Source organism: Ptychodera flava, chromosome 20 (genome assembly GCF_041260155.1).
Source record: "Ptychodera flava strain L36383 chromosome 20, AS_Pfla_20210202, whole genome shotgun sequence".
NCBI classification, from domain to species: Eukaryota; Metazoa; Hemichordata; class Enteropneusta; family Ptychoderidae; genus Ptychodera; species Ptychodera flava.
Window position 1 is genome coordinate 38,403,451 of NC_091947.1, and position 24,314 is coordinate 38,427,764.

Here is a 24,314-nt window from a genome sequence, read left to right on the forward strand (position 1 = left end):
GATATGCTAGAGCATGCAGTTCATATGGTGATTTTGTAAAGAGACATGGCCATCTCTCTTACAAACTATTAAATCAAGGTTACACCAGAGCAAGACTTGTCTCTACATTCAAACGCTTTTTTGGCAGGTATCGCAAGCTAGTAGATAAATACAATATCTCTCTTCATCAAATGATCACTGATGGCATCGGTGACATTGGGCCTTAGTTAGTGACCACTACCTATCTGACTTATAGATTGATATATGGCGGGTGCCACATGTGGGGCAGGATGCGCTTACCATTTTCGAAACACCTGACATCACTTCTTGGTCTTCTGGGCAGAGGTCCATATATCTTTCTTTCATGAATATGACTTTGTTTGTGTACCGTCTATTTACTGTCTGTTCTGTGCTGTTTTGTGTCTATGTTTACAACTATTGTCTTGCGAATTCCGACCTACTGTCATTGGATTATGGAATGGTATGTTTGCGATTATTATATTTCAAGCTTATGTTATTATTTTTTTGAAGAATATAATAACTACTGATACACAAGGAGATATTTTAACTAGATGAAATTACTGCACAAATAGCATGTATTTTATCACATAAATGTAGCATGTATTTCATGACATAAATGTTTCATATATAATCATAATTTATAAAGTTTAAAAAATCAAAACACTTTAGGAACTGTAATGCATGACTACACAAGACAAAACTGCTGAAAAATCAGTCAAAAGTTACAACTTATGAGCTGTCGATCTCAATTATGGGCATTATGCAGTTCAGACTATTCAAGCTAACAGTACTACGCACAATTCAAAGAAATGCATTCAATGCTATCTTTATTACGCAACATATTAACTGATAGTTTAGTCCGAGAGTTTAGTATGGTACATTCAAAATGCAATTTATGTAAAACAACATCAATCAAAACATCAAATTAATACAACATATTAACATTAAACATGTGACACACATTGTGACATATAAAATGATTAAAGTATGTTTTTGTAAATATTGTTTTCCTTGCTCGACACTTCCTTTAAATTTTAAATTAGAGTCCTTTGAAGCTTTCTGTAATTTATATTTTTTAACCATTTTACTTGTGAATATATGCACACAATTTATGCCATGAAATATATGCATTGTTTTATTGTGATCTTATTTTCACTTTGTCTAGTGTGATTAGATATTATTTTAGCTGAAAAAAGGTCCAGGGAAAGTAAGGAAAATCCAGTATTCCACAGTGTAACAATTGGCTGAAAATATAAAATTTCTTTCAGTCTCTCGAATCCGAAACCGAATCCGAAACTAAATCCGAAACCGTGTCTAACTTCAGCATCGTGAAAGGCCTTACTGGTTCTGACCACTAGATCATAAAATATGCAAATGAGCAATTAATTAATAAGCCACACCCACCAAAATCTAATCAGATCTAAGTCTCATCATGATAATACCAAATACCAAATTGCATGACATTGGAACTTAGGGTTCTTAAGTTATGAGTGGAACAAAATCTGTCTACGGACGGACGGACGGACGGACGGACAGACGGACAGACGGACACACACACAGACATTGTGGCGACAAAGGACACCTTTGGTGCTTAGCACCACGGTGTCCAAAAAAGTAATAATCTGCTTCAATCCGCTTCAATCAACAGGTCAAGTTGGAGGAAAGCGGATTGTACATGTGGCAATTCTTGTAGATATTGGTGTTTACTTACAGTTGTGTTCATGTAGTTTTGGACTGGATAGCTGATATTTGGTACGATGAGAGATCCCATCGTGACTTCTCCCATCTTCGTCTTCAGTTTGATGTCAACAGCCTTAATCACGCGTAGCCCACTTGGTTCCTTTCTGAATGTGCCTATGTTGAGGTGTTCTGTTGTACACTCTTTATCTTGAATATTTAAATGTAGGCTGTATCTTCTGTCATGAATGTCCGCTGAACCCCTTCGTCAATTAGAATATTGACGGACGTTGATCGCATCTTCGAGGACACGGTTCCTCTTGGAGTTTCAAGCAATACAGTACCCGACGTAGGTGTTAGCTTCATGTGTATAACACTTTTCTTACCTTTTGATTCGCTTCCGGGATTGCTGGCCTCCCATTTCTTTTTTGCGTCACAAGTGGAAGTGTGGTGTTTCCTACCGCAATTTCGACAAGAAAACTTATAATTACACTGGTATTCTGCGCTTCTATTTGTTTGGTACCGAAGCAGTTGAAGCATAACTTGTTTCAAGCTACAGATAAAGTATCGCTCAAAGCTTCGCTTTTTTAGCCTCATTATCGTTTCCGTATCGTTTCCGCATCGCCCAACCCCAATCCAACATCGCTCACTTGGTTGTTTCGTATCGTTTCCACATCGTTTCAGCATCGTTTCCGTATTGTTTCACTAGCGCATCGCCTCATTCATGCACATAAAAGGTGTGTCCTTTCATTTTAAACTGGCATCGCGTCGAACAATAAAAAGAACGATACAAGTTATCTGAGTGTGAAGTTCAAAAATTTGAATATCAATTACCGGCCCAGGCAATAAAACCCTGCTTTTTCACGCTGCAACATCATTCTCCATTATGAATACAAACGCAATGCAACCAGTTTGAATAAATCGCCTGAATATGTACCAACGCAGAAGAATAGTCGCTCTGAAAAACATTGGTCTACGAATAGTGGATATAAAACTTCACCTGGAGCAAGAACAGGGGATCATAGCGTCTCGATGTGCGATCGGGAAATTTTTGAAACGATACCGAGAACCAGGTCGTTTGAAAGACCGGCCAAGAAAGAATGCGGGCCAGAGAGCTGTGCTTACTTGTTTATTTGTTTTCAGCGTTTTCCTATTTTCAGTTTCGTTTTATTTCGTGAACGATTTATTTTTGCAATATTCGCGATTGCAAAAATCGTGATCCTTTAACGTTGCAACCATGCATAATCCCTCACCATGCTCACTGCTGATTTAAACAACCTTTTGCCATGACCTCTCTCAACAGCTGAGCAGGCCTGCTGTGTCATGTTCTTTTCTCAACAACGATATTTAGAAATGCGGAGACATGGCACAGCGCATTTTTGTAAGATGTTAGAAGCAATGGTTTTGTCGAAAGTTCTGGGAAAAAAAAAATCAGAGCACATTTTCACTTGAGGTCGACACGAGGTCGCGGCCATGTCGATCGACTCAATTTCTGCTTGGCTGCACAGAACTCAAAGACATTGGATATGAGCATGAAAAATTGATGTCATTTCGTCAAAAGTCAGCGAAAATTGAGAATATAGACAAGAGTTCATCTAGTTGAAGGTAAATGATCGGTTAACAATCATGATTTCGAACGTCTCTGACGATGTGGGTACGTGATTTAGAGTTATCGGCGCGGCGTGACATATGTAGGCCTACTCAGATTTGGCTTATGATGAACAACGAAATAGATACTTTGCGAAATCGCGAAATCAGATATCCACAACCCCCAAAATTTTTTTTCAATAAAATCTAATATTTAAATAATGTCCGTGGCCACAGCAGTTGGTTTACTGGGTTTAATGAACGGATTAGGTACATAACGGAATATTTTGAAGCGACTTCAATCAAGGTCGAACTACATAGTGATACATGGCAAAATCATGGGCCGCCATGAAAATATCAGTATGAACACGTAAATTAGGTCACTGTCATGTTACAACGTTGGAATGATTTATGAGCTGTGTTCTATAAACTACGTAATGTGATAGCCGTCTACCTATAAACCTGTCGCCAAAATGACTTTTTTCAATTTAAGAGACACAAAAGTACTTGAGATTATGTCAGTGACAAGTGTTATATATTTCAGACGCACAGGCGCTTGCATGTGGCGTTGTAGGGCCTAGTAGTAAAAATATCGTAAATCGTGTTTACACAGACACTTTGAAATTTCATTGACGGTAAATTAGAGGTTAAACTAAAAAAGTTAGAAAACACAGGCAGACGTCAGCCTGGAAAGCGTTTGGCGGTTGAAAAGATTGAAAGATTATCAAAATTAATTTATTTTTGATGGATAATTGGTTGCGGAGTGTAACTCTATAGTATGAATTGCGTAGCACTTGGAAGTTCCAGACTGTTATCAGTCCGGGTAATGTCCATGTAGAGGATAGTTTGGAAGAGCCAATGGCGTACTCTATATGTAATGAGATTTAGGCAAGAACCAATCACGTACAGTATATGTAACGAGGGTTAAAGGTTACGGTAGTTCGCTATGAAATGTTATGCTGACATCGCGATCTGACCTGACAGATCCACTGATCGAGTGAGACTGTTGGCTACCCGGAAGTGTCTCAGCCCGAGTCGGTGTGCGACGTTCTACCGTGTTAAAAATTGTAAGATTACTTCAGGAATAGTTTTCTGGGTTTATTTACCCTTGACCATGTTCGAGAAAGAGTTACTGGGCGTTTTTCGTGCTCTTTTCCAGCTTAAGGTTACTTCTCGGCGATTGATCCGGCGCGCGTTGCTCTGAGCGAAGGGTCAATCGTAGCGGGAAATGCATGGTGATCGAAAAAATTGTGCTCCATCGTGCTCCGATGACTGACAAGAACAGTTGACCCATCATTGCAAAGCATGAAACATTCTCTACACTACAGATGGCAAGATTAAATCGAAATTCGACCAAAAATAGGTGATATTTGGCGACAAATAACTTACTATAGATTTACAAGGTTCAAATCCTGGTTTCTAGGAGCGGTACGTGGCCAGGAAAATCATCCAAAGAAGTAATTTTCGATGTACTAACCACTTGTGTCGGTCACCATCTCGACCATACTAAACATTGTGCGTAACGTCTACATCTAAAAACTACAGAGTGCTAAAAATAAAGGGTGAAATCAAGCCGAAAAGTACCGAACTCGTCGCAATCTACGAGCCTAAGTTTGCATGGTTAATTATTCATGACGTTGCGACGGTAGATTCGCTGATTGGTCAATCATAGTATCCTCTATATGGACATAACCCGGACTGGTTATCTATGTGTTGTGACTAAAGCTCACGGACTTCCTTCTACGTCATAATTTATTTACGTCCATCGGGTTTAAAGGTCACTGTGTAAAGTGTTAGGAGAATTCATGGCAGCATCACTGTATGTGTTAAACTAGTATATGATACACTGCTATTATTATTTTAGCAATTCTCCTTAATTTTGTACGGCCAGGTTTTTCTTGTGCGCTTTCACGGAAGTATTTGCGTATAAAAATACTAATTTCAGTCATATAAAATAGTCATCTGCATACAGTACCCCACATTTCTGGGTTTCTAGTCAGCGGAAAAGTTGTCCCACGTCACTTTTTGACACTTGTGTCATCGGGCAACCGGTACTGGTGTTTCAGTTGCAGTTGCCCGAACGCGACTTTCACTTGCAACCGTTAATGTCTGTCCCTGGCAGAGTGCTATCTTGTTACAAAAATGTTCGCAAATAAAACAGTACATAAACTTCATATCAAATAAGAGCAATTTGCCAAAGTAGTGAATTATCATCGCAATATGTTTGAACTTTGTTCCCATTTTTGTGTGTTGAAGCAACATTTCATGAATGGACAATGTCGGACTCATGTATTTGATCTTTCATTTTGTATACCTTTTTCTCAAAAACATCGGCAATGCCAGGCGGCGAAATTTCCGAAGACAGCAACTTTGCTGTTGCATTTTTGAGTGAATATGCCGTGGCCAATTGGGACCATGAAATTGACTTGATACGATGCAGCGGCAATGTAAAGCTGATACGATGCGGCAGCGATGCAAGGCTGATACGGAGGCGGTAATGAAACGATATAGAAAATAAACAAACTGTGGCGACAGCGATAATGAGGCCATGTTGGCAACAATGCGGAGGCGATCTTGAGGTGATGCAGAGGCGATCTGAGGCAAAGGTTTATGCCATACTTTATCTGTAGTATGTCAATTTGTCTGATGCGATCAGTAACTGCATGCTGTGCACTTGTCTGGTGGATGTGGACCTCAGCAGAAAACACATGGTTTTCTCATGGCTGGTTTGTTCCGATGTGGAACGTTGCTGCGGTTGACGATGGAATGTCATCAATTTGGTCTGAATTGTCATTGCTTGAGGCTGTTTGGTTGGCTTCGATTTCTTGCTTTATTCTGTTTTTCAGCTCTTGTATAGTCCACACTTTGTCACCATGGGCACAAGAGATTTATGTTTTCACACTTGCAGGCAGCTTTTCAAACACGATTGGTATAAGAAGATTGCCATAACTATCTTCAGATTTTCAAAAGCTCTAAGTCCCATGATGGTGTGGGTTTTCTGATCGAATACATTCATCGTTGTTATCTGCTTTTGCTAGGCTCCATAGCACTTTCATATGACATGACATTATCTTGTGTTTCTTACCGTATCTGTCTTCATATCAAGAAGTTGGAGTTCTTCTTTGTAGTTGGCGTTTGATAGTTGAAGCCCTTCTACGGTGTCAGCTGCTTCACCGACAAGCTGCATGAACTGTTAGATACTAGAATTACTGTATATCTTCAAGTGTTGTCGTCGTTAACGGCTGCCTTGAAAGTATCGATGAAGGTGGTCCACTTCAAACAGTCACCACTGAACATTGGAAGTTGAAGTATTGGTAAGTTTACCTGTCGTTGATGTATTGATGTAGATGCCATTGATATTTCTGCTGAGGTGATTGTGTGTGTGTTTCTTTCTCTTGCCGCCATTTTCGATCGTTCCAGGAACATCTTGTATTGTGTTATGGGTTTGTTGATTTGTATGTTTAGTCATCTGCATCTTGACAGAATTGTCCCCTAGGCTATCTTTCGCCCAGTTTAAGCGATGTATTCATTGCTTTGCTTTGATAAAGTTTGTGCATGACTGTGAGCGTTGAGGTGAGTGCTTTACAGGCTCTACATAGACTCTCCACAGTCGCTGTGCCTTGTTTTGTGCGCGCCAAAGTTGGGCCTGCATTCGAAGGCTACGCTGTGCAGCTGTGAGCACGCGCTGCCAGACACAGCGACTGTCAGTTCTTGCAAAGATATGAATATTCATAAGGGTAGTGACGTCAAAAGAAAAACCTATCTAACGGCGTGGAGAGAATATATACAAGTAGCTGGTAGACCAATATACGCGGTATGTTTTTATTTTTCATTTTTCATTTTATTTGGCTATGGTACTTGTCATTTTTGTTTTGATTAACGGATGTGTGGAGTTCTATAAAGTACCCGGATCAGGCAGAAATCCGACCGGTCGCTTGCAAGAACGTCCAGACCCTGGGATTCGCGTCGCGTCTCTGAAGGGCGCGCGTGTGCAACTGACTGACGCTTGGAAGAACGCGAATCGCAGGGTCTCTGCCAGACTAGGCTCTACAGCATGTGGAGGGATCGGAGTCAAAAAAACTGTAACATCGTTGATGACACAGTCCCCACTTGTTAATGGGTGCTTTGATTACAGGTCCTCAGAGAGGATAGAGTCCTCTTCATTAGGTCTGTGATAAAAATACTTTTGAATAAATTCGCTTGATACATGTCTGAGTTGTAGCTCAGGACATGAAAAAATCGTAAAAAATGGCCACATGGTGGCCATAATGGATCGAATCACAATACGGTAGGTTAATGTCCTTGTACCAACTTTGATTAAAATTGTTTGAAATATGCCTGAGTTATGGCTTTGTACATGAAAAAATCATAACAAAATGGCCGCACAGCAGCCATATTGGATCGTATCACAAAACAAATTAACATGCATATGTATGACATTGGTCAATCTCCTTGTACAAACTTTGAATAAATTTGCTTGATACATGTCTGAGTTATGGTTCTGGACATGAAAAACGTAATAAAATGGCCACACGGCGGCCATATTGGATCGTATCACAAAACAAGTCAATGTGCATGTGTATGACATAGGTTGATGTCCTTGTACCAACTTTGAATAAAATTGGTTGAGATATGCCTGAGTTATGGCTCTGTACATGAAAAAAATCGTAACAAAATGGCCGCATGGCGGCCATATTGGATCGTATCACAAAAAAAATTGATGTGCATAGCAATGACATTGGTCAATGTCCTTGTACCAACTTTGAATAAAATCTGTAGAAACATGCCTGAGTTATGGCTCTGTACATGAAAAATTCGTAATAAAATGGCCGCCTGGCGGCCATATTGGATCGTATCACAAAACAAATTGATGTGCATATGTATGACATAGGTCAATGTCCTTGTACCAAGTTTGAATATAATCGGTTGAGATATGCCTGAGTTATGGCTCTGTACATGAAAAAATCGTAACAAAATGGCCGCACGGCGGCCATATTGGATCGTATCACAAAAAGAATTGACGTGCATAGCAATGACATTGGTCAATGTCCTTGTACCAACTTTGAATAAAATCTGTAGAAACATGCCTGAGTTATGGCTCTGTACATGTAAAATTCGTAATAAAATGGCCGCCTGGCGGCCATATTGGATCGTATCACAAAACAAATTGATGTGCATATGTATGACATAGGTCAATGTCCTTGTACCAAGTTTGAATATAATCGGTTGAGATATGCCTGAGTTATGGCTCTGTACATTAAAAAATCGTGACAAAATGGCCGCAACGCGGCCATATTGGATCGTATCACAAAAAGAATTGACGTGCATATCTATGACATCGGTCAATGTCCTTGTACCAACTTTGAATAAAATCAGTTGAAACATGCCTGAATTATGGCTCTGTACATGAAAAAATCGTAATAAAATGGCCGCCTGGCAGCCATATTGGATCGTATCACAAAACAAATCGACGTGCATCTGTATGACATATGAAGTAATCCTTGTACCAAGTTTGAATGAAATCGCTTCGGGCATCTCTGAGATATCTGCGTGAACGGACGGACGCACGGACGGACGGACGGACGCACGCACGCACACAAGCACGGACACGACCAAACCTATAAGTCCCCCCGGACGGTGTCCGTGGGGACTAAAAACTGTAACATCTTAGCTCGGTTACTAAACCAATCATTTTTGGATTGGGGATTTGGCTGAGCGGTTTTTGTCTGTGGCGCAACTGCTTGGTGCCTAGGTACCGTATGTTGTGAGTTCAAACACTAGTGAAACCACCATATTTGAAGAGTTGCTCGTAGGTTTCTTGGTTTTCGATAGCTTCATGGATAATTTCATCTCGGTCTTCAAGAATCTTCATTCTTCTTTCTATGGTTGATATGGTTGCGTCAGCAGGTCTTGATCGCTGTTCTATAAATCTTCTTTACAGAGGATTTCAGCTTTCTGTAGCTGTTTGGTCATCTTGCCTCTGTTGCTTGATCTCTTTCTCACTGCTTGCTGAACATCCTTCACAGATTGGTTTCCTTGGTTACCTTAGTCTGTAGAAATTCTATTGAACTCTGTATATTCTATAGAAATTCTGTATATTTTATGGAAATCTGATGGAAATATGCTTCTATAGAAATTCAATTGAAAATTTTCAATAGAATTCTGTAGAACAATGTAAATTTTATAGAATTTTAATGTGTATAGAAACTTAAATTCTATTGAAGTTTGCTGATAATTTTCTGTAGTAAATCTATAGAAATTAAATATATTTTTTTATGGAATTGTTTGGTTCCATACCTTTTGTGGAAATTTGTTCTGTTCTTTTTTCCACAGTTTACACTTTTTCAGATTAAACAGTCTGAATGCTGGGGGTGTAATTTGAACAGCGCCCTCAGAAAAATAGCCTCGTTTTCATTTCAAAACAAAGGTCGCAGTAGTACGCAGGGGTCACACGAGCATGGGTCGCCTAAACATGCCTACATTCACGCTATACCGCGGACCTGAGTAAATGTTATAGGTAATATGTGTTTTTTAGGAATTTGTTTCTGATATAAACAGTTTGTCATGTAAAAATAAACCTACCTTCAAAAGATTGTCGATGTGTATACTGAGTAGTTTCTGTTGCATAACACGATTTGGGTCTGTCTATGAAGGAGAAACGGGGCTAGTAAATGGTCTTCCGGGTCTTGAACACCGATCAAATTTCAGCAGTGTCTTTTTCAATAACAATTGATTGTGTATACCAATTTTTAACTTCAGAGAGCTATTTTACTGGAAATGGTACACTTTTCAATAGACCCTTGGCGAAACTTCGTCTAAAAATTTCACCTATGAATGCCGTTTTCTAGTACTTGTTACAGTGGGCATTATACATTCACCACAGATTAGATGGCCTCTACAAACGAGAATAATTTTATGTTAACTACAACTACAGTTCTTTAGTATATTTTTTTCTCAGAATTTTAGAATTTATAAATTGTTTTATGTATCTTGAAGTCTGTTTCTATATATAGGAAAATGAGAGCAACTTTACACATCGTTTTCTACCTTTGATAGTGATGCGGTATATTGATTCGATCAATGTGGTTTAATGATACGGAGAAACATGGCGAGACACCGGTGAATCGATAGTGCTTTGACCCTGGTCATGTGATCTGGGTCCCCGGGAAAGAACCGGTTATGTGTTGGAGCTATTTATCCCACATGTTAATTGTGATAGTAGCGATTGTTCATCAACTAGAGATGCTAGTATGGATATGTTGTGGTCTGAACTTTGAGTGGTTTGTTGGTCAGACCGTTCGTGTTTATTTTATCCTCGTGCTTGATTTGTGCCTGAACGAGGATGTCTCTTAAGTTTTTATTCCTTTTGTATGCTATGATAGGTTTTTCTGGAAAAACTTTGACCAGTGTTTGATCGGCTTCTATTATTTTCCAATTTTTTGTTAGACATTGTTTGATTTGCCTGGTTTTGATGAATGGACTGAAGGTCGTTGTGTAACCAGTTTTGTTCTTATGTCATATTCCTCTTATCTTTATCGGTGAGGTATCGTCGATGGTTGGTGAGATTAACATCTTTCTTTATACGAGATATATCTTTTTTTTTTATAATCTTGTTGTTGAAGTTTGCGTGTGAGAAAGTTGACCTTTTCAATGAAGTCCATGTCGTTGTTGCATGTGCAAGCATATCGGAGAAGTTCACCTTTAATGAAGCCTTTGAAAGTGCCGCTCGGGTGACACAAATTTCTCAATAAATATTGGAACGTGTCGGTTGGTTTTGTGTTGGTTAAATTAAAAAGAAAATTAATAAGTTCTGAATTCAATATACTGCAAAGACAACAGCTTTATTCTTAATAAACCTGAAGTTTGATCAATACTTAAGCCTCAGAGACTTGACTGCAACAAACTGAGACAAATCAGACACGAAAATTACGTCAAAAAAGTTAAAAGTGAACAACCATGAGGTCACATGCACAAGTTTTTCTATGGGAAGCCCCGGCTGGAAGCTTCGAAGCCATCCTCGGACTGTGATGACCCTGAAAAAAAAAGAGGAAAATAATTAAAACAACTGTGACACGAAATTTACGTATTACAACCTAAAAGTGTCACTTGATGATAGTTTCCCCCAAAAAAGTAACATTTGACCTAAAAATACGCACATTTTGGGATTTATTTCACTATGAGCGTATGCGAGTACACAGTGTACGTGTAAACGTACAGTACACTAATGTTGATTTGGCGCCATATTGGATTTTAGCGGCAAAACACAGCGGCGAACTTTGCCGCCCAACATCAAATTCCTGGCATGAACAGACAAAATTCTGCGGTAAAAAGCTAATTTATAGTATAATTCCACGAACTATGCTTGATTTTGGGCCTTAATTTCATGCTACCGTAGTTGGTACAGCAACACAAGTCCGCGCTCGACATATAACATCGTACTATGAAAAATCGCTGAAATCGCAAAATTCACTTTAATTTTTCAAACAGAGCCCCGAAAAGTCACTTACCTTCTCAGAAAATCCAATTGACGAGATGAAGTTGGTCTCCAATGATAATTATCGGCGAGAAAATGAGGATTTGGGAGCGACTGAAAAACTGTGTTAGCCAGCCAACGGTCACAGTGTAGACTGAGTTGCTGAGTGCCGTTCGAAAGGAAATGGCATTTGCATATGCAAATTGCACCCCTAGCGTTCAGACTGAAAGTTCATGTTTTTGGATATTGGCATGAACTTTGATAAGAACTGAGTGACGTATAGCTTTTCAATATGGAAAAGTCAGTGACATTTACCTATGGAAAATTAACACATTCTCGTATAACATTTCTTAAAAGCTATTTTCATTTAATAACATGCCAGGAAAATGTACAGTTTCAATTGTACCATTCCTTGCGCCATTGCTTTTGTGCATGTCATGACTGGAGGATACCGCTACATTGACACTATAGGCATTATCGGATAATATTATCTAAATTATCTAAGTTAGAGTCTAATATTAGAAGAGTGGGGAAGGGACAGATGGCTGACATGCTGTTTTATCAGATAATATCCGATAAAATCGATAATATCGTCTAAAATCTAAGTTAGAGTCTAATATCAGATGAGTGAGGAAGGAGCAGATGCCGGACACGCTGTTTTATTGGATAATATCTGATAAAACAGCATGTCGGGCATCAGCCAAACCTCCCAAGTCTAATATTAGACACTATAATATAACACTATAACACTATAATATAGTCTAAAATCTAAGTTAGAGTTTAATATTAGGAGAGTTGGGAAGGGGCAGATGCCTGACATGCTGTTTTATTGGATAATATCCGATAAAATCGATAATATCGTCTAAAATCTAAGTTAGAGTCAAATATCAGATGAGTGCGGAAGGAGCAGATGCCCGACATGCTCTGTTATTGGATAATGTATGGGCCACTTCCCCATCTGTCTAATATTAGGCTCTAACGTAGATTTTAGACGATATTATTGATTTTATCCGATAATATCCGATAAAACAGCATGTCGGGCATCAGCCAAATTTCCCCTGTCTAATATTAGACACTAACATCTAAGTTAGAGTCTAATATTAGACGAGTGGGGAGGAGGCAGATTTCCGACATGCTGTTTTATCGGATAATATCCGATAAAATTGATAATATCATCTAAAATCTAAGTAAGAGTCTAATATAAGACGAGTGGGAAGAGGCAGATGCCCAACATGCTGTAATATCCGATAAAATTGATAATATCATCTAAAATCTAAGTTAGAGTCTAATATTAGATGAGTGGGGAAGGGGAAGATGCCCGACATGCTGTTTTATCGGATAATATCCGATAAAATTGATAATATCGTCTAAACCTAAGTTAGAGTCTAATATTAGAAGCAGATGGTTGGAAAATTCCAAAAACGCTGTTTTATTGGATAAAATCGATCCCTAATAGATCGCTTTGGTCTCATATTCCTGGAACTCTCTAACTTAGACATTTTAGACAATTTTATCCGATAATAAAGAAAAAGTCTATGTCGCGCCTTCATGCATGACTGCACACTGACCAAGACTCTCTTTGTTTGATCCAAGGTCAAGTGAGCTGACCTGAGCCTTTGCTTTGTTATGTAAATAGTTTCCTGCCTTTACAATGGCTGATTACATAATAGTATAGCCACCCATTATTCATTTGAACTTGAGGCAGTCAACAGTGGACATGGCTCTTACAAAAAGTACTAAAGTTCAACTCCAAATTGCATGGAACATTAGGATGCAAGGTCCATTAGCAAGATTCTAACAGTGTTATGGAGATGGGAGCTCAATACTATGTCACAACTGTGAGGATCGACATTGCAGCATCAACTGAACTGACCACTAAATTATGTGAGTTGAGATACACAACAGTTGAATTATGCATTTGGCTGAGGTGACAAGTCAAAATTGCTGGAGAGGTATGTAGGCCTTCCATTCATAAGTGTAGGTTGCTTTATATTTTGTAGTGCCTGTATGTTGCATCGATTTCTGTTTTGATCGATTGTTACTCTTAATTCCTTTAGAAATAAACTACATGTTTATAATTTACTTGTTTTGTAATGACTGACTTTTTGTGAATCTTGCTGTAATTCATTGCATTGGTACCTACAGCAATATCATAAGGGGTATTCCTTACTGAACAAACGTTTAAAGCATACTGTTATCATACTTTCTTAGAGACTGAACTCATAAAAGGCCAACAAACTTCTGTAAATGAGTGAAGAAATTAAATCTTGTTCTACAGAAATTCTACATAAAATTCTGTAGAACGTGGTATAAATTCAATAAACTTCTACAGAAATTCTGTAGAATGTGTGTTGAATTAACATAGAAATTATGTAAAATTCTACAGAAATGATACAGAAATTCTGTTGAATTTCTACAGAAAAATGGGGCCAAAACTCCATTAAACTCCATTAATTTCCATAAAGGTGGCGGAGGGAAATTACGGCCGTGATAGGAGGACGTACAGACAAGCTGGTACAGAGTGTTGCATTTGGACACCAACTATGAAATCCTACTTTATTAACAAATCTAAGGGTTTATATATACATGTGCAGTGTGTAAAAGTCACATTTACGGTAAAGTTAATTTTTTTTAACTGATTTTAAATGCAGGGCAGCTGGTTTCAATGTCAGAGATCATGGTATGCCACAGATGTGATATGCTTTTGGTCACGCTGCATTTTTGCATAATGGGGAACAGAAGTTTCTTATGGGGAGTTTTTACAAAATATTTTAGTGTGCTGCTGCTGGCCAGTGTGCAAACAGCCTGTTTTCCTCACCCACCCACCCTTTTGCTTGTTTTTCAAAGTGTGGTTCTGGCTTTGCAATTTTTAACTTTGCAGGATTTAATCCTTTTTAACTTTTGTATTTCTTTTAGCTTGCAGTGATTAGTTTATAAGTAGTGTTTTCAGGGGATAGATTTTAGTTAGTCATTTATTGTATAGTTTTAGTGTGTAGGTTAGAAGGGTTCCAGAGTTCTCCCTGAATCAAGCCGTTTATTTTGCATATTCATTATGCATTTGCATTACAATGGGAGAACTTGGTCCCTCACTGTGTGTTGTAACTTTTGGGTTTTTGTAGTTTAAGTTTTCTTGAATAAAACAAGTCATCATTGATGACACAGTCCCCACTTGTTAATGGGTACTTTGATTACAGGTCCTCAGAAGAGATAGAGTCCTATTCATTAGGTCTGTGATAAAAATACTTTTGAATAAATTCGCTTGATACATGTCTGAGCTGTAGTTCAGGACATGAAAAAATTGTAATAAAATGGCCACATGGCGGCCTTATTGGATCGTATCACAGAACAAATCTATGTGCATATGTATGACAGACATCCAGCTCTATGGGTTTGCTCAGAATTAGATATACGAATAATTAATGAGGTACAGTATGAAGCATCATAAGGTCTCCCATCATACCATATATGAAGGGTGTACCACTTGTGGTTACTGAGCTATGGACAAATATGTATATTTGAGGTCAAAGGTCATCGAGGTCATGTGACATTTTGTCAAAATAATTGTATTGCTAAGTTATCGCTATATACCAAAAATCAGACCTCTAGCTCTATTGACTCGCTCAAAATTAGATATGTGCATAATTAATGAGGTACAATATATGGCGTCGTAAGCTGTCCCATCATACCATATATGAAGGGTGTAGCACTTGTGGTTACTGAGTTATGGACAAATATGTATATTTGAGGTCAAAGGTCACCAAGGTCACATGACATTTTGTCAAAAAAACTGTATTGCTAAGTTATCCCTATATACCAAAAATCAGACCTCTAGCTCTATTGGCTCGCTCAAAATTAGATATGCACATAATTAATCAGGTACAATATGTGGCGTCATAAAGTGTCCCATCATACCATACATGAAGGATGTAGCACTTGTGTTTACTGAGTTATGGACAAATATGTATGTTTGAGGTCAAAGGTCACCGAGGTCACGTGACATTTTGTCAAAAAAATTGTATTGCTAAGTTATCCCTATATACCAAAAATCAGACCTCTAGCTCTATTGGCTTGCTCAAAATTAGATATGTGCATAATCAATGAGGTACAATATGTGGCTTCATAAGCTGTCCCATCATACCATATATCAAGGGTGTAGCACTTTTGGTTACCGAGTTATGGACATATATATATATATTTGAGGTCAAAGGTCACCAAGGTCACGTGACATTTTGTCAAAATATCTGAGATATCTGCGTGAACGGATGGACTCACGGATGGACTCATGGACGGACATGACCCAATCTATAAGCCCCCTGGACTTCATCTGTGGGGACTAAAAACTGTGTCACTGCATCCTTTTTGCAATATGAATACGATGAGAAACTAAATTTTTATTTTTCTTGGCCTTATACATGGGAGTCTATGGACTGCCTTATACATGGGAGTCTATGGACTGCCTTATACATGGGAGTCTATGGACTTCCTTATACATGGGAGTCTATGGACTGCCTTATACATGGGAGTCTATGGACTGCCTTATACATGGGAGTCTAGGGAGGTGAAAACTAAAAAGTCCTCTAACACGGCCAAATTTGATCGCATTGTGAAACAAATCGATGTGCATCTGTATGGGGTAGGGTACTATCCTTGTGCAAAGTTTGAAAGAAATTGACCTGGGCATGTCTGAGATATCTGCGTGAACGGACGGACGGACGGACGCACGCATGCACGGACGCACGCACGGACATGACCAAACCTATAAGTCCCCCCTGGACGGTGTCTGTGGGGACTAATTATCCCCTATTGTACCAAGACACTTGAGTATATGCCGCCTGTGTTTGTTGTCCGCTCGTTTTTTGGCGGCACCTGTATTTAAATAAAAGTCACACAACAAACTTAAAGACAGGCTATCATCTCTTGTGAAGAAAGCCTTCTTTTACAAGAATGGTAGTCGTTGGTATGAATACATTGCCATCAAGCGCAACTTAGGCTATTTCACCAACGTTCAACAACAGTGATGCCAAACTCCAATACAGTGATGTTGAGGTGATTCAAATGCTCTATTTCCTAATTGACAACATATTTATCAAGTTTGCTGGCATGACATTCAGGCAAACCATAGGCATTCCCATGGGCACAAACTGCGCCCCACTTCTTGCAGACTTATTTTTGTATTCGTATGAAGCAGAGTTCATACAATCACTTCAGAAATCTGGGTGTAAAAGGATTGCCAAGCGATTTAACAACACCCACAGATATATTGATGATCATCAGTTAAACAATCCTGGCATATCCAATTATCTACACCACATCTACTCAGATGATTTAGAAATAAAAGAAACAACTGAAAGTGAGGACTCGGCTTTTTACCTAGACGTATTGTTTGAAATTAGACAAAATACACTATATACTAAGCTGTATGATAAAAGAGACGATTTCAATTTTGAAATCATAAACTTTCCCTTTTTGTCGAGCAATATACCATCATCTCCAGCTTATGGTGTGTATATTTCACAACTCCTTAGATACAGTAGAGCATGCAATGCATATGAAGACTTTCGGGTTAGACACAGCCTATTAGCTCAACAGTTAGTGAGGCAAGGATTCTCAGAAAGAAGTTCTACAACAGATACGGAGATGTTGTATCAAAATATGACCTGTCTATTACTCAAATGATGAGTGACAGCATACCAAATTTTGACTCACAAAAGTAATTTGGTGAATTCACCAAATAACAATGGATTTGTCACTTTGTGTCAATCTTGACGGGTGCGGCTAGCTGGCAGGGTACGCTTACCCATTCCGGACACCTGGTACCACCCCATTGCCTTTGTCATTTTCAATATGTTCCTTGGACCTGGTAAATTTCTTAGTTACCTTGAATGATATTGATTATTGGACCTGATTTGATGTCTATTACATATATTAAAATTCATTAAATTTACAGTAATGTCATGGGTGGTCTTTCAATAGATAAATCCAAGGTGTAGAACTTGCAAATGGCATGAAGCCTGAAAGGAGTCGTTAAAAAAAACTGTACGCATATGGGATGATCACTTGATGTGTTGATAAATAAACTATATGTATATGTTATTAATGTAAAACTTCATCCTTTCATTTCCTGACAAAAATAGTAGTGCTGTAATTCAGAAAGATGGGCATGAAGTGAACTACTATACGAACATTAATGCCAAACATCAAAATGATTAAATCAGTGGTTTTGAGGACAAATCGAAAATACTGATTCTCACAAAAAAGCTGAAAAAGTGTCTTTAAAATGATTCAACCATAAAAAGAAAAGAGACCTTTTGAGATATTGCCAGAATGACCATCAGACCAATTTTCAAAAAAAGGTTATTGAAACATTTCTGAGATACCTCCGTCCACGGCATTCGGCACACTATAAACGGCGTACGATGCCATCACATTAGTCCTTTGGACCCTGCAGGGTCCACAGGACTAATATCAATTGTTTATGTGCAGAAAGTGTGAGGTAAACATAACTTGTTTATCATAATCTTCCAGTCGACAAGAACAATTTTAGAGGCCAACAAAATGATGTCAAATTTTAACAAACGACCTAGCGGCCGATATAGCTCCGTTGTGTTTATGTAGAGAATAACTATTTTTGACACATGTTGATGAAGAAGGTGGAAATCTTTGATAGCTCAATGCAGTGGCCAGAAAAAAGTGGCTAAAATAGCTGCAAAAATACACAATTGAAGATTTCATCATACTTTGAATATATCACATCGGACCATCCCTAAGAACATGTCAACCAAAGCTATCTGATGAGTAGTTTTTTGAGAATATATTTTTCTGACCAAAAATGGCAACAATTGCCCCCCCCCCAAAAAAAATAAAAAATAAAAAAATTGCAGATTTCATCATAATTTCAAAAGCTCAAATTTTAATAGTTCATCTATAGAAACCTGCATACCAAATTTCAAAGCTCATTTAGACCAGTACTTTTTGAGAAACATAGGTTTTGACCAAAAATGGCTAAAATTGCCAAAAAAATCCAACATTGCAGATTTCATCATAATTTCAATAAATATCATTTAGTTCATCTATAGAAACCTGTATACCAAATTTCAAAGCTATCAGCTGAGCACTTTTTGAGTAACACATTTTTTGACCAAAAATGGCTAAAATTGCCTAAAAAATTCAACATTGCAGATTTCATCATAATTTCAATAAAGATCATTTAGTTCATCAGTAGGAACCTGTATACCAAATTTCAAAGCTTTCAGACCACTACTTTTTGAGCAACACATTTTTTGACCAAAAATGGCTAAAATTGCCCAAAAATACAAAATAACAGATTTCATCAGAAATTAAATATATATTACTTAGCTTATCTGTAGAAACCTGTATACCAAATTTCAAAGCTTTCAGACCACTAGTTTTTGAGAAACACATTTTTTGACCAAAAATGGCAAAAATTGCCCAAAATTACAAAATTGCAGATTTCATCATAATTTCAATAAATATCATTAAGGTGATCGGTAGGAACGTGTATACAAAATTGCAAAGCTATCAGATGGGTAGTTTTGGAAATACACATGTTTTGACCGAAAATGGCAAATATTGCCCCAAAAATACAAAATTACAGATTTCATCAGAAATTAAATATATATTACTTAGTTCATCTATAGAAACCTGTATACCGAATTTCAAAACTATCAGACCTGTACTTTTTGAAAAATACATTTTTTGACCAAAAATGGCAAAAATTGCTTTAAAAATGCAAATTTGCATATTTCTGCACAATTTGAACAAATCTGAAATAGATCATCCCTAGGTACATATGTACCAAATATCAAAGCTATCTGACTGGTAGTTTTGAAGAAGAAGATTTTTAAAGATTTTTTTACCTAAAATGACAAAAATTGCCTTAAAAATACAAATATTCAAATTTCACCACGATTTGAACAAATCTGACTGAAGTCACCCTAAGTAAACTGCATATCAAATTTCAAAGCAATCGGACAAGCGGTTTCAGAGAAGAAGATTTTTTTACCAAAAACACCAAAAAATGCCCCAAAAATACAAATATGCAAATTTCACCACGATTTGAACAAACTGAAGTGAGGTCACCCCAAGTGAAGTGCATATTAAATTTCAAAGCAATTGGACTTGCAGTTTCAGAGGAGAAGGCAATTGTTGACGGACGACGACGGACGACGATGACGACGGACGACGACGACGACGACGGACGACGACGGACGATGACGGAAAATCAACCTATTTGATAAGCTCCGCGTCGCTGACAGCGGAGCTAATTAAACAATACCTGTTGCAGAGATTTCATGGTCCATCCAGCAGACTGCAATAATGTGTACTCTTCCCATTGTTTACTATATGCCAGAATATGATTCAATGGCCAAGGATATGGTGAGCCATACCTTGGTCTTGTTATCTCTTTTACTGTTTCTCTGTCATGCCATGTAATTAGTAGCTGCAAATAAAGGAAAAGCAACACATCAAACCCCATTCACATGTCATTGCACCTCATTCAAAGGTATCAATAAATTGAAGTTTTATAAAATAGTCAATTTTTTAAATCTGTAAATAACTGTAAATCATCTTAGCCATCATAGGCGGAACTTTGTGGAATTTTTAGCTCACGTGTTCAAACACATTGACTTATGTCGAAACTATGATGGTCTGTCTGTCTGTCTGTGTGTCCATGTGTCTGACTGTCTGTCTGTCTGTCTGTATGTTGGTCTGATATCTCAAAAACAGCTGATCAGATCAGAATCAAATCTTATACATACATACATAAAGTTAGTAAATGGCATAAACTGATAAGTTTTTGGTGGGTGTGGCTTGCATACTTTTTGCTCATTTGCATAATTAATTATTTTAGAAAAAAACGGATATACATTGAGAACGACTGCCCACAAGTTGATGAGATTTGCTGCAAATGTTGTTCACATCAACATACATGTATATCAGCTGTGAAAGGTATTAAGGGATGACATCAAATATACTTCCTAATATGCATATTTAATGAAGTTTCCTCATTAGGGATATTTATCTGAACTGACTCCACCAAAGTTGATGAAACTTGCTATGTACATAGAAGATACCACGATATAACATTATTGGAAGTCATTAAGCAATTTTACTTCAGGCAATTCCTAATATGCATGTTTAAAGAACTTTCCTAATTAGGGATATTTATCTGAATTGACTCGACCAAAGTTGACAAAACTTGCTTGGTACATTGAAGATACTATGATACAACAATATTCAAAGTCTTTAAGCATTTTTACTTTGGTCAGTTCTGAATTTGCATATTCAATGAATTTTCCTAATTAGGGATACTTATCTGAATTTACTGCACCAAACTTGATGAAACTTGCTATGTACATTGAAGATTACATCATATAACATTATTGAAAGTCGTTAAACATTTTTACTTCAGCAAATTTCTAATTTGCATATTTAATGAAATTTCCTAATTAATTATATATATCTTGATTGACTCGACCATAGTTGATGAAACTCCCTATGTGCATTGAAGACAAAATGATACATCATTATTCAAAGTCATTTAGCATTTTTTTCAGCCAATTCCTAATTTGCATATTTGATGAACTTTCCTAATTATGGATATATCGGGATTTACATGATCAAAGTTCGTGAAACATGCTATGTACATTGGTGATACCAGGTAAAACAATATCGAAAGTCATATCACATCACAATTGGTATCACGCCAGTCAGTATTTTGTAACCTTTTGCAGTCAAGAGTGCCCCTAATCGTCCAATATGGTGCAGCCAAAATGCTTGAAAGTGTCAGTACATTCCAGACTTCTTGGTTGATTTGAAAATGTGGGAAACATAACAGTTTTCATGATGAACATGCCATTATTTTTTATGACATGGTAAGCAAATGTACGGCTATATTTTCCTATTTATAATTGTTGTACAAAATGGATCCATGTTTTCATGGGTGCGTAACTATGTTTTGAATGCTTTAGCGTTAACCCTGACTGAAAAATGTGGATCCCAGTCACTTGAACACTGAAGTCATGAGAATTTTCCTTGATGATGACAATAGGGAGGAATTTGTTGGTCATACATAGAAACAGTGAGTGACATTGACATAGGAGAGAACAATACAGCTTACGACAAGTACTCCAGTTTGAGGACAGTGAACTACAAATGACATGAATAGCATATTAAACATATGACACTTCACATTTCACAGAAATGAGGTCATTCCCGGGAGGACTAGCATACACAATTTCAAAGCCGTTGGATGAGCAGTTCTGAAGTACAGTTAATGACTTTGTGGCCAAAAATCACAAGCCTAAAATAAAAACGGTTAAAAAAGACAGATGAATAGTAATGACAGCTTATGAATAATAATGACATGACACAATGTTACATTCTTCCCTCCTTATTTAGATGGAGACAGGGAGTCTACATCACTAGTAATGCGAAATCATTCAGAAAATCAGCAAAAATTAAAATAAATTCAAGTAATACAATGTTGATACTGCTGAATCTACAAGAAAGAACATGACAAAAAACTACTAAGTCAGGTACCTGGGCAATCACCGTTACTATAGGGATTGAAAATTCAACATGCACTTTTGAAAACAGTGTACATTAGATCATGACCACAGCCCTTTCACTACATCATTCATGCACTTTCACACACTACCGTACAGCCGAGCTCCACATTCACAACAATATGTCTGCATTTGTATATTCTTGTACTCTTCTTGTACTCAATTCTAAATTGATGCTCTTACAGTATTAAACTCCATCACAACAACCTAAGATTTTTACTGCACATTTTGTCTAATTAAACCAACAGATTGTGATCAGTTTGAAATGTCAGTTCCCTCCTGTGTAAGTAAAGATTCAAGGCTTCCACGTCCAAAAGAATGGCTGAACACTGTCTCTCTATGTTTGGCTAATGTCTCTCCCTGGGGAGGAGTTTTTGGCTAATATACTGAACCTGATGTTCCTCTCCCTTGTCATGATACTGACCAAAAACACACTATTACCACAGTCAGACACTTTGGTCTGCACCACAAATGGTTTATCATAGTCTGGAACCGCCAGAACTGGTGATGAAGCTAAATCATATCTTTCAGCTTCTTGAAAGCATCCTCACAGCTCTGAGTCTATTGTACATTGGCTGGGCTATTTTTACATGTTGGCTCAGTCAATGGAGTCGCAATGTCAGATATATTTGGGATAAACTTCCAGTAATATATCCTGCTAGCCGGGACCCAATCTATAAGTCCCCGCCAGACTGTGTCTGCGAGGACTAATAAAAGAAAAAACACTGCAGCAAAGATAGCATTTACTTGGTCTAGCAACTTCGTAACCTCTCAAATATGCTATACAGGTGTTTGACATAATCTTCCTGTGAATGATCATGTGGATCAAGTCATCCGTGTATACTCTCAATCTCTTGGGGCTAATTAAATGTCTTATCCATACGCCTCTGAAAATTTGCTGGCGCATTTTCAATCCCAAAGGGCATAATAGCAATAAAACTTATACAGTCCAAAAGGAGTAATAAAGGAGAACTTCTCCCTTGCAGGGTTGTTCAGGGCAATTTGCCAATATCCCTTTGTGAGATCAATAGTTGTTATATAATTCGATCAATCAATTTTCTGAATCAGTTAGGCATAGGATATGGTTAGATAGTGTAATACCATTACGTTTTCTATAGTCTACACAAAATCTCCCTCCATCATCTTTTTTCTCTACCTAGACGATTGGTGATACATAAGGACTCTTTGATTCAATATAAATTCTAAGCATCCAGCATTTTCTGCAGTTCATCTTTAACTGTCTGGCTTCTGACAAATTGGCATTTTGTCAGTAGTTATCACATGTCCTACCTGATCAGTAATACTAGGGATATCAGTCAAAACATAACTGTACTCTTGCAGTAAGCATAACAGTTCTGCACATTGATCCACATTTACAGCATCTGCAATTACTACATCTCTCCAAGTCTCTTTGCTCTGATCTAACAGTGTATAGTACGTAAAGTTTTGTGTCCGTTTTGCAAACAGTCGTATATGTTTTGGGTGTGAATTCAGTTGTGCACATGCGCCAGCGAACGCGTCTTTGTGCAATTGACGGATATGTTAACAACATAGCAACTGTCGTTAGCAACGAACTCCGTCCCTTACTTTCACCAATCCAATCCACTAATCTAAAATCGTCATAATTTGAATGCATAATAATGTTTACCTTCACAAGAGATATTTCTGGTGCAAAAAACGGGAGGAAAATTGTAGTATCCAAACGTTTTATCAAACAATACCGGTGTAATGGTCATATTTTTGAATTTCCAAAAATTTCAAGACATTGATGATGAATATTATTATGTTCTTGAGTTTTCCAGAGAAAATCACATGGTGATTTGAGAAGTGTGTGCCTCACTTTTACTGCCACACCCCATCATGTGCTCGGCTAATTTTCCTGGCTGCCGCCATGGCTTGATGTAGTTCACGGTCTGAGAGGTAAGTTTTATGCATGAATAGCTCTTGTCGAAGCCTATAGTTCATTAAATTATGTACTGAAACAAATT

At 37.7% G+C, this 24,314-nt stretch overlaps 1 protein-coding gene across 3 annotated transcripts in view; it reads right to left on the bottom strand.

The window, feature by feature from the left end:
- LOC139120882 (metaxin-2-like) overlaps window positions 1-24,314 on the bottom strand; it is a 213,640-nt gene that overhangs the window by 67,001 nt on the left and 122,325 nt on the right. For all 3 annotated transcript variants that reach the window (XM_070685503.1, XM_070685504.1, XM_070685505.1), the window contains exon 6: window positions 20,034-20,198. In XM_070685503.1, the coding sequence (XP_070541604.1) occupies window positions 20,034-20,198 (165 nt within the window). The remainder of the gene's footprint in view (window positions 1-20,033; window positions 20,199-24,314) is intronic.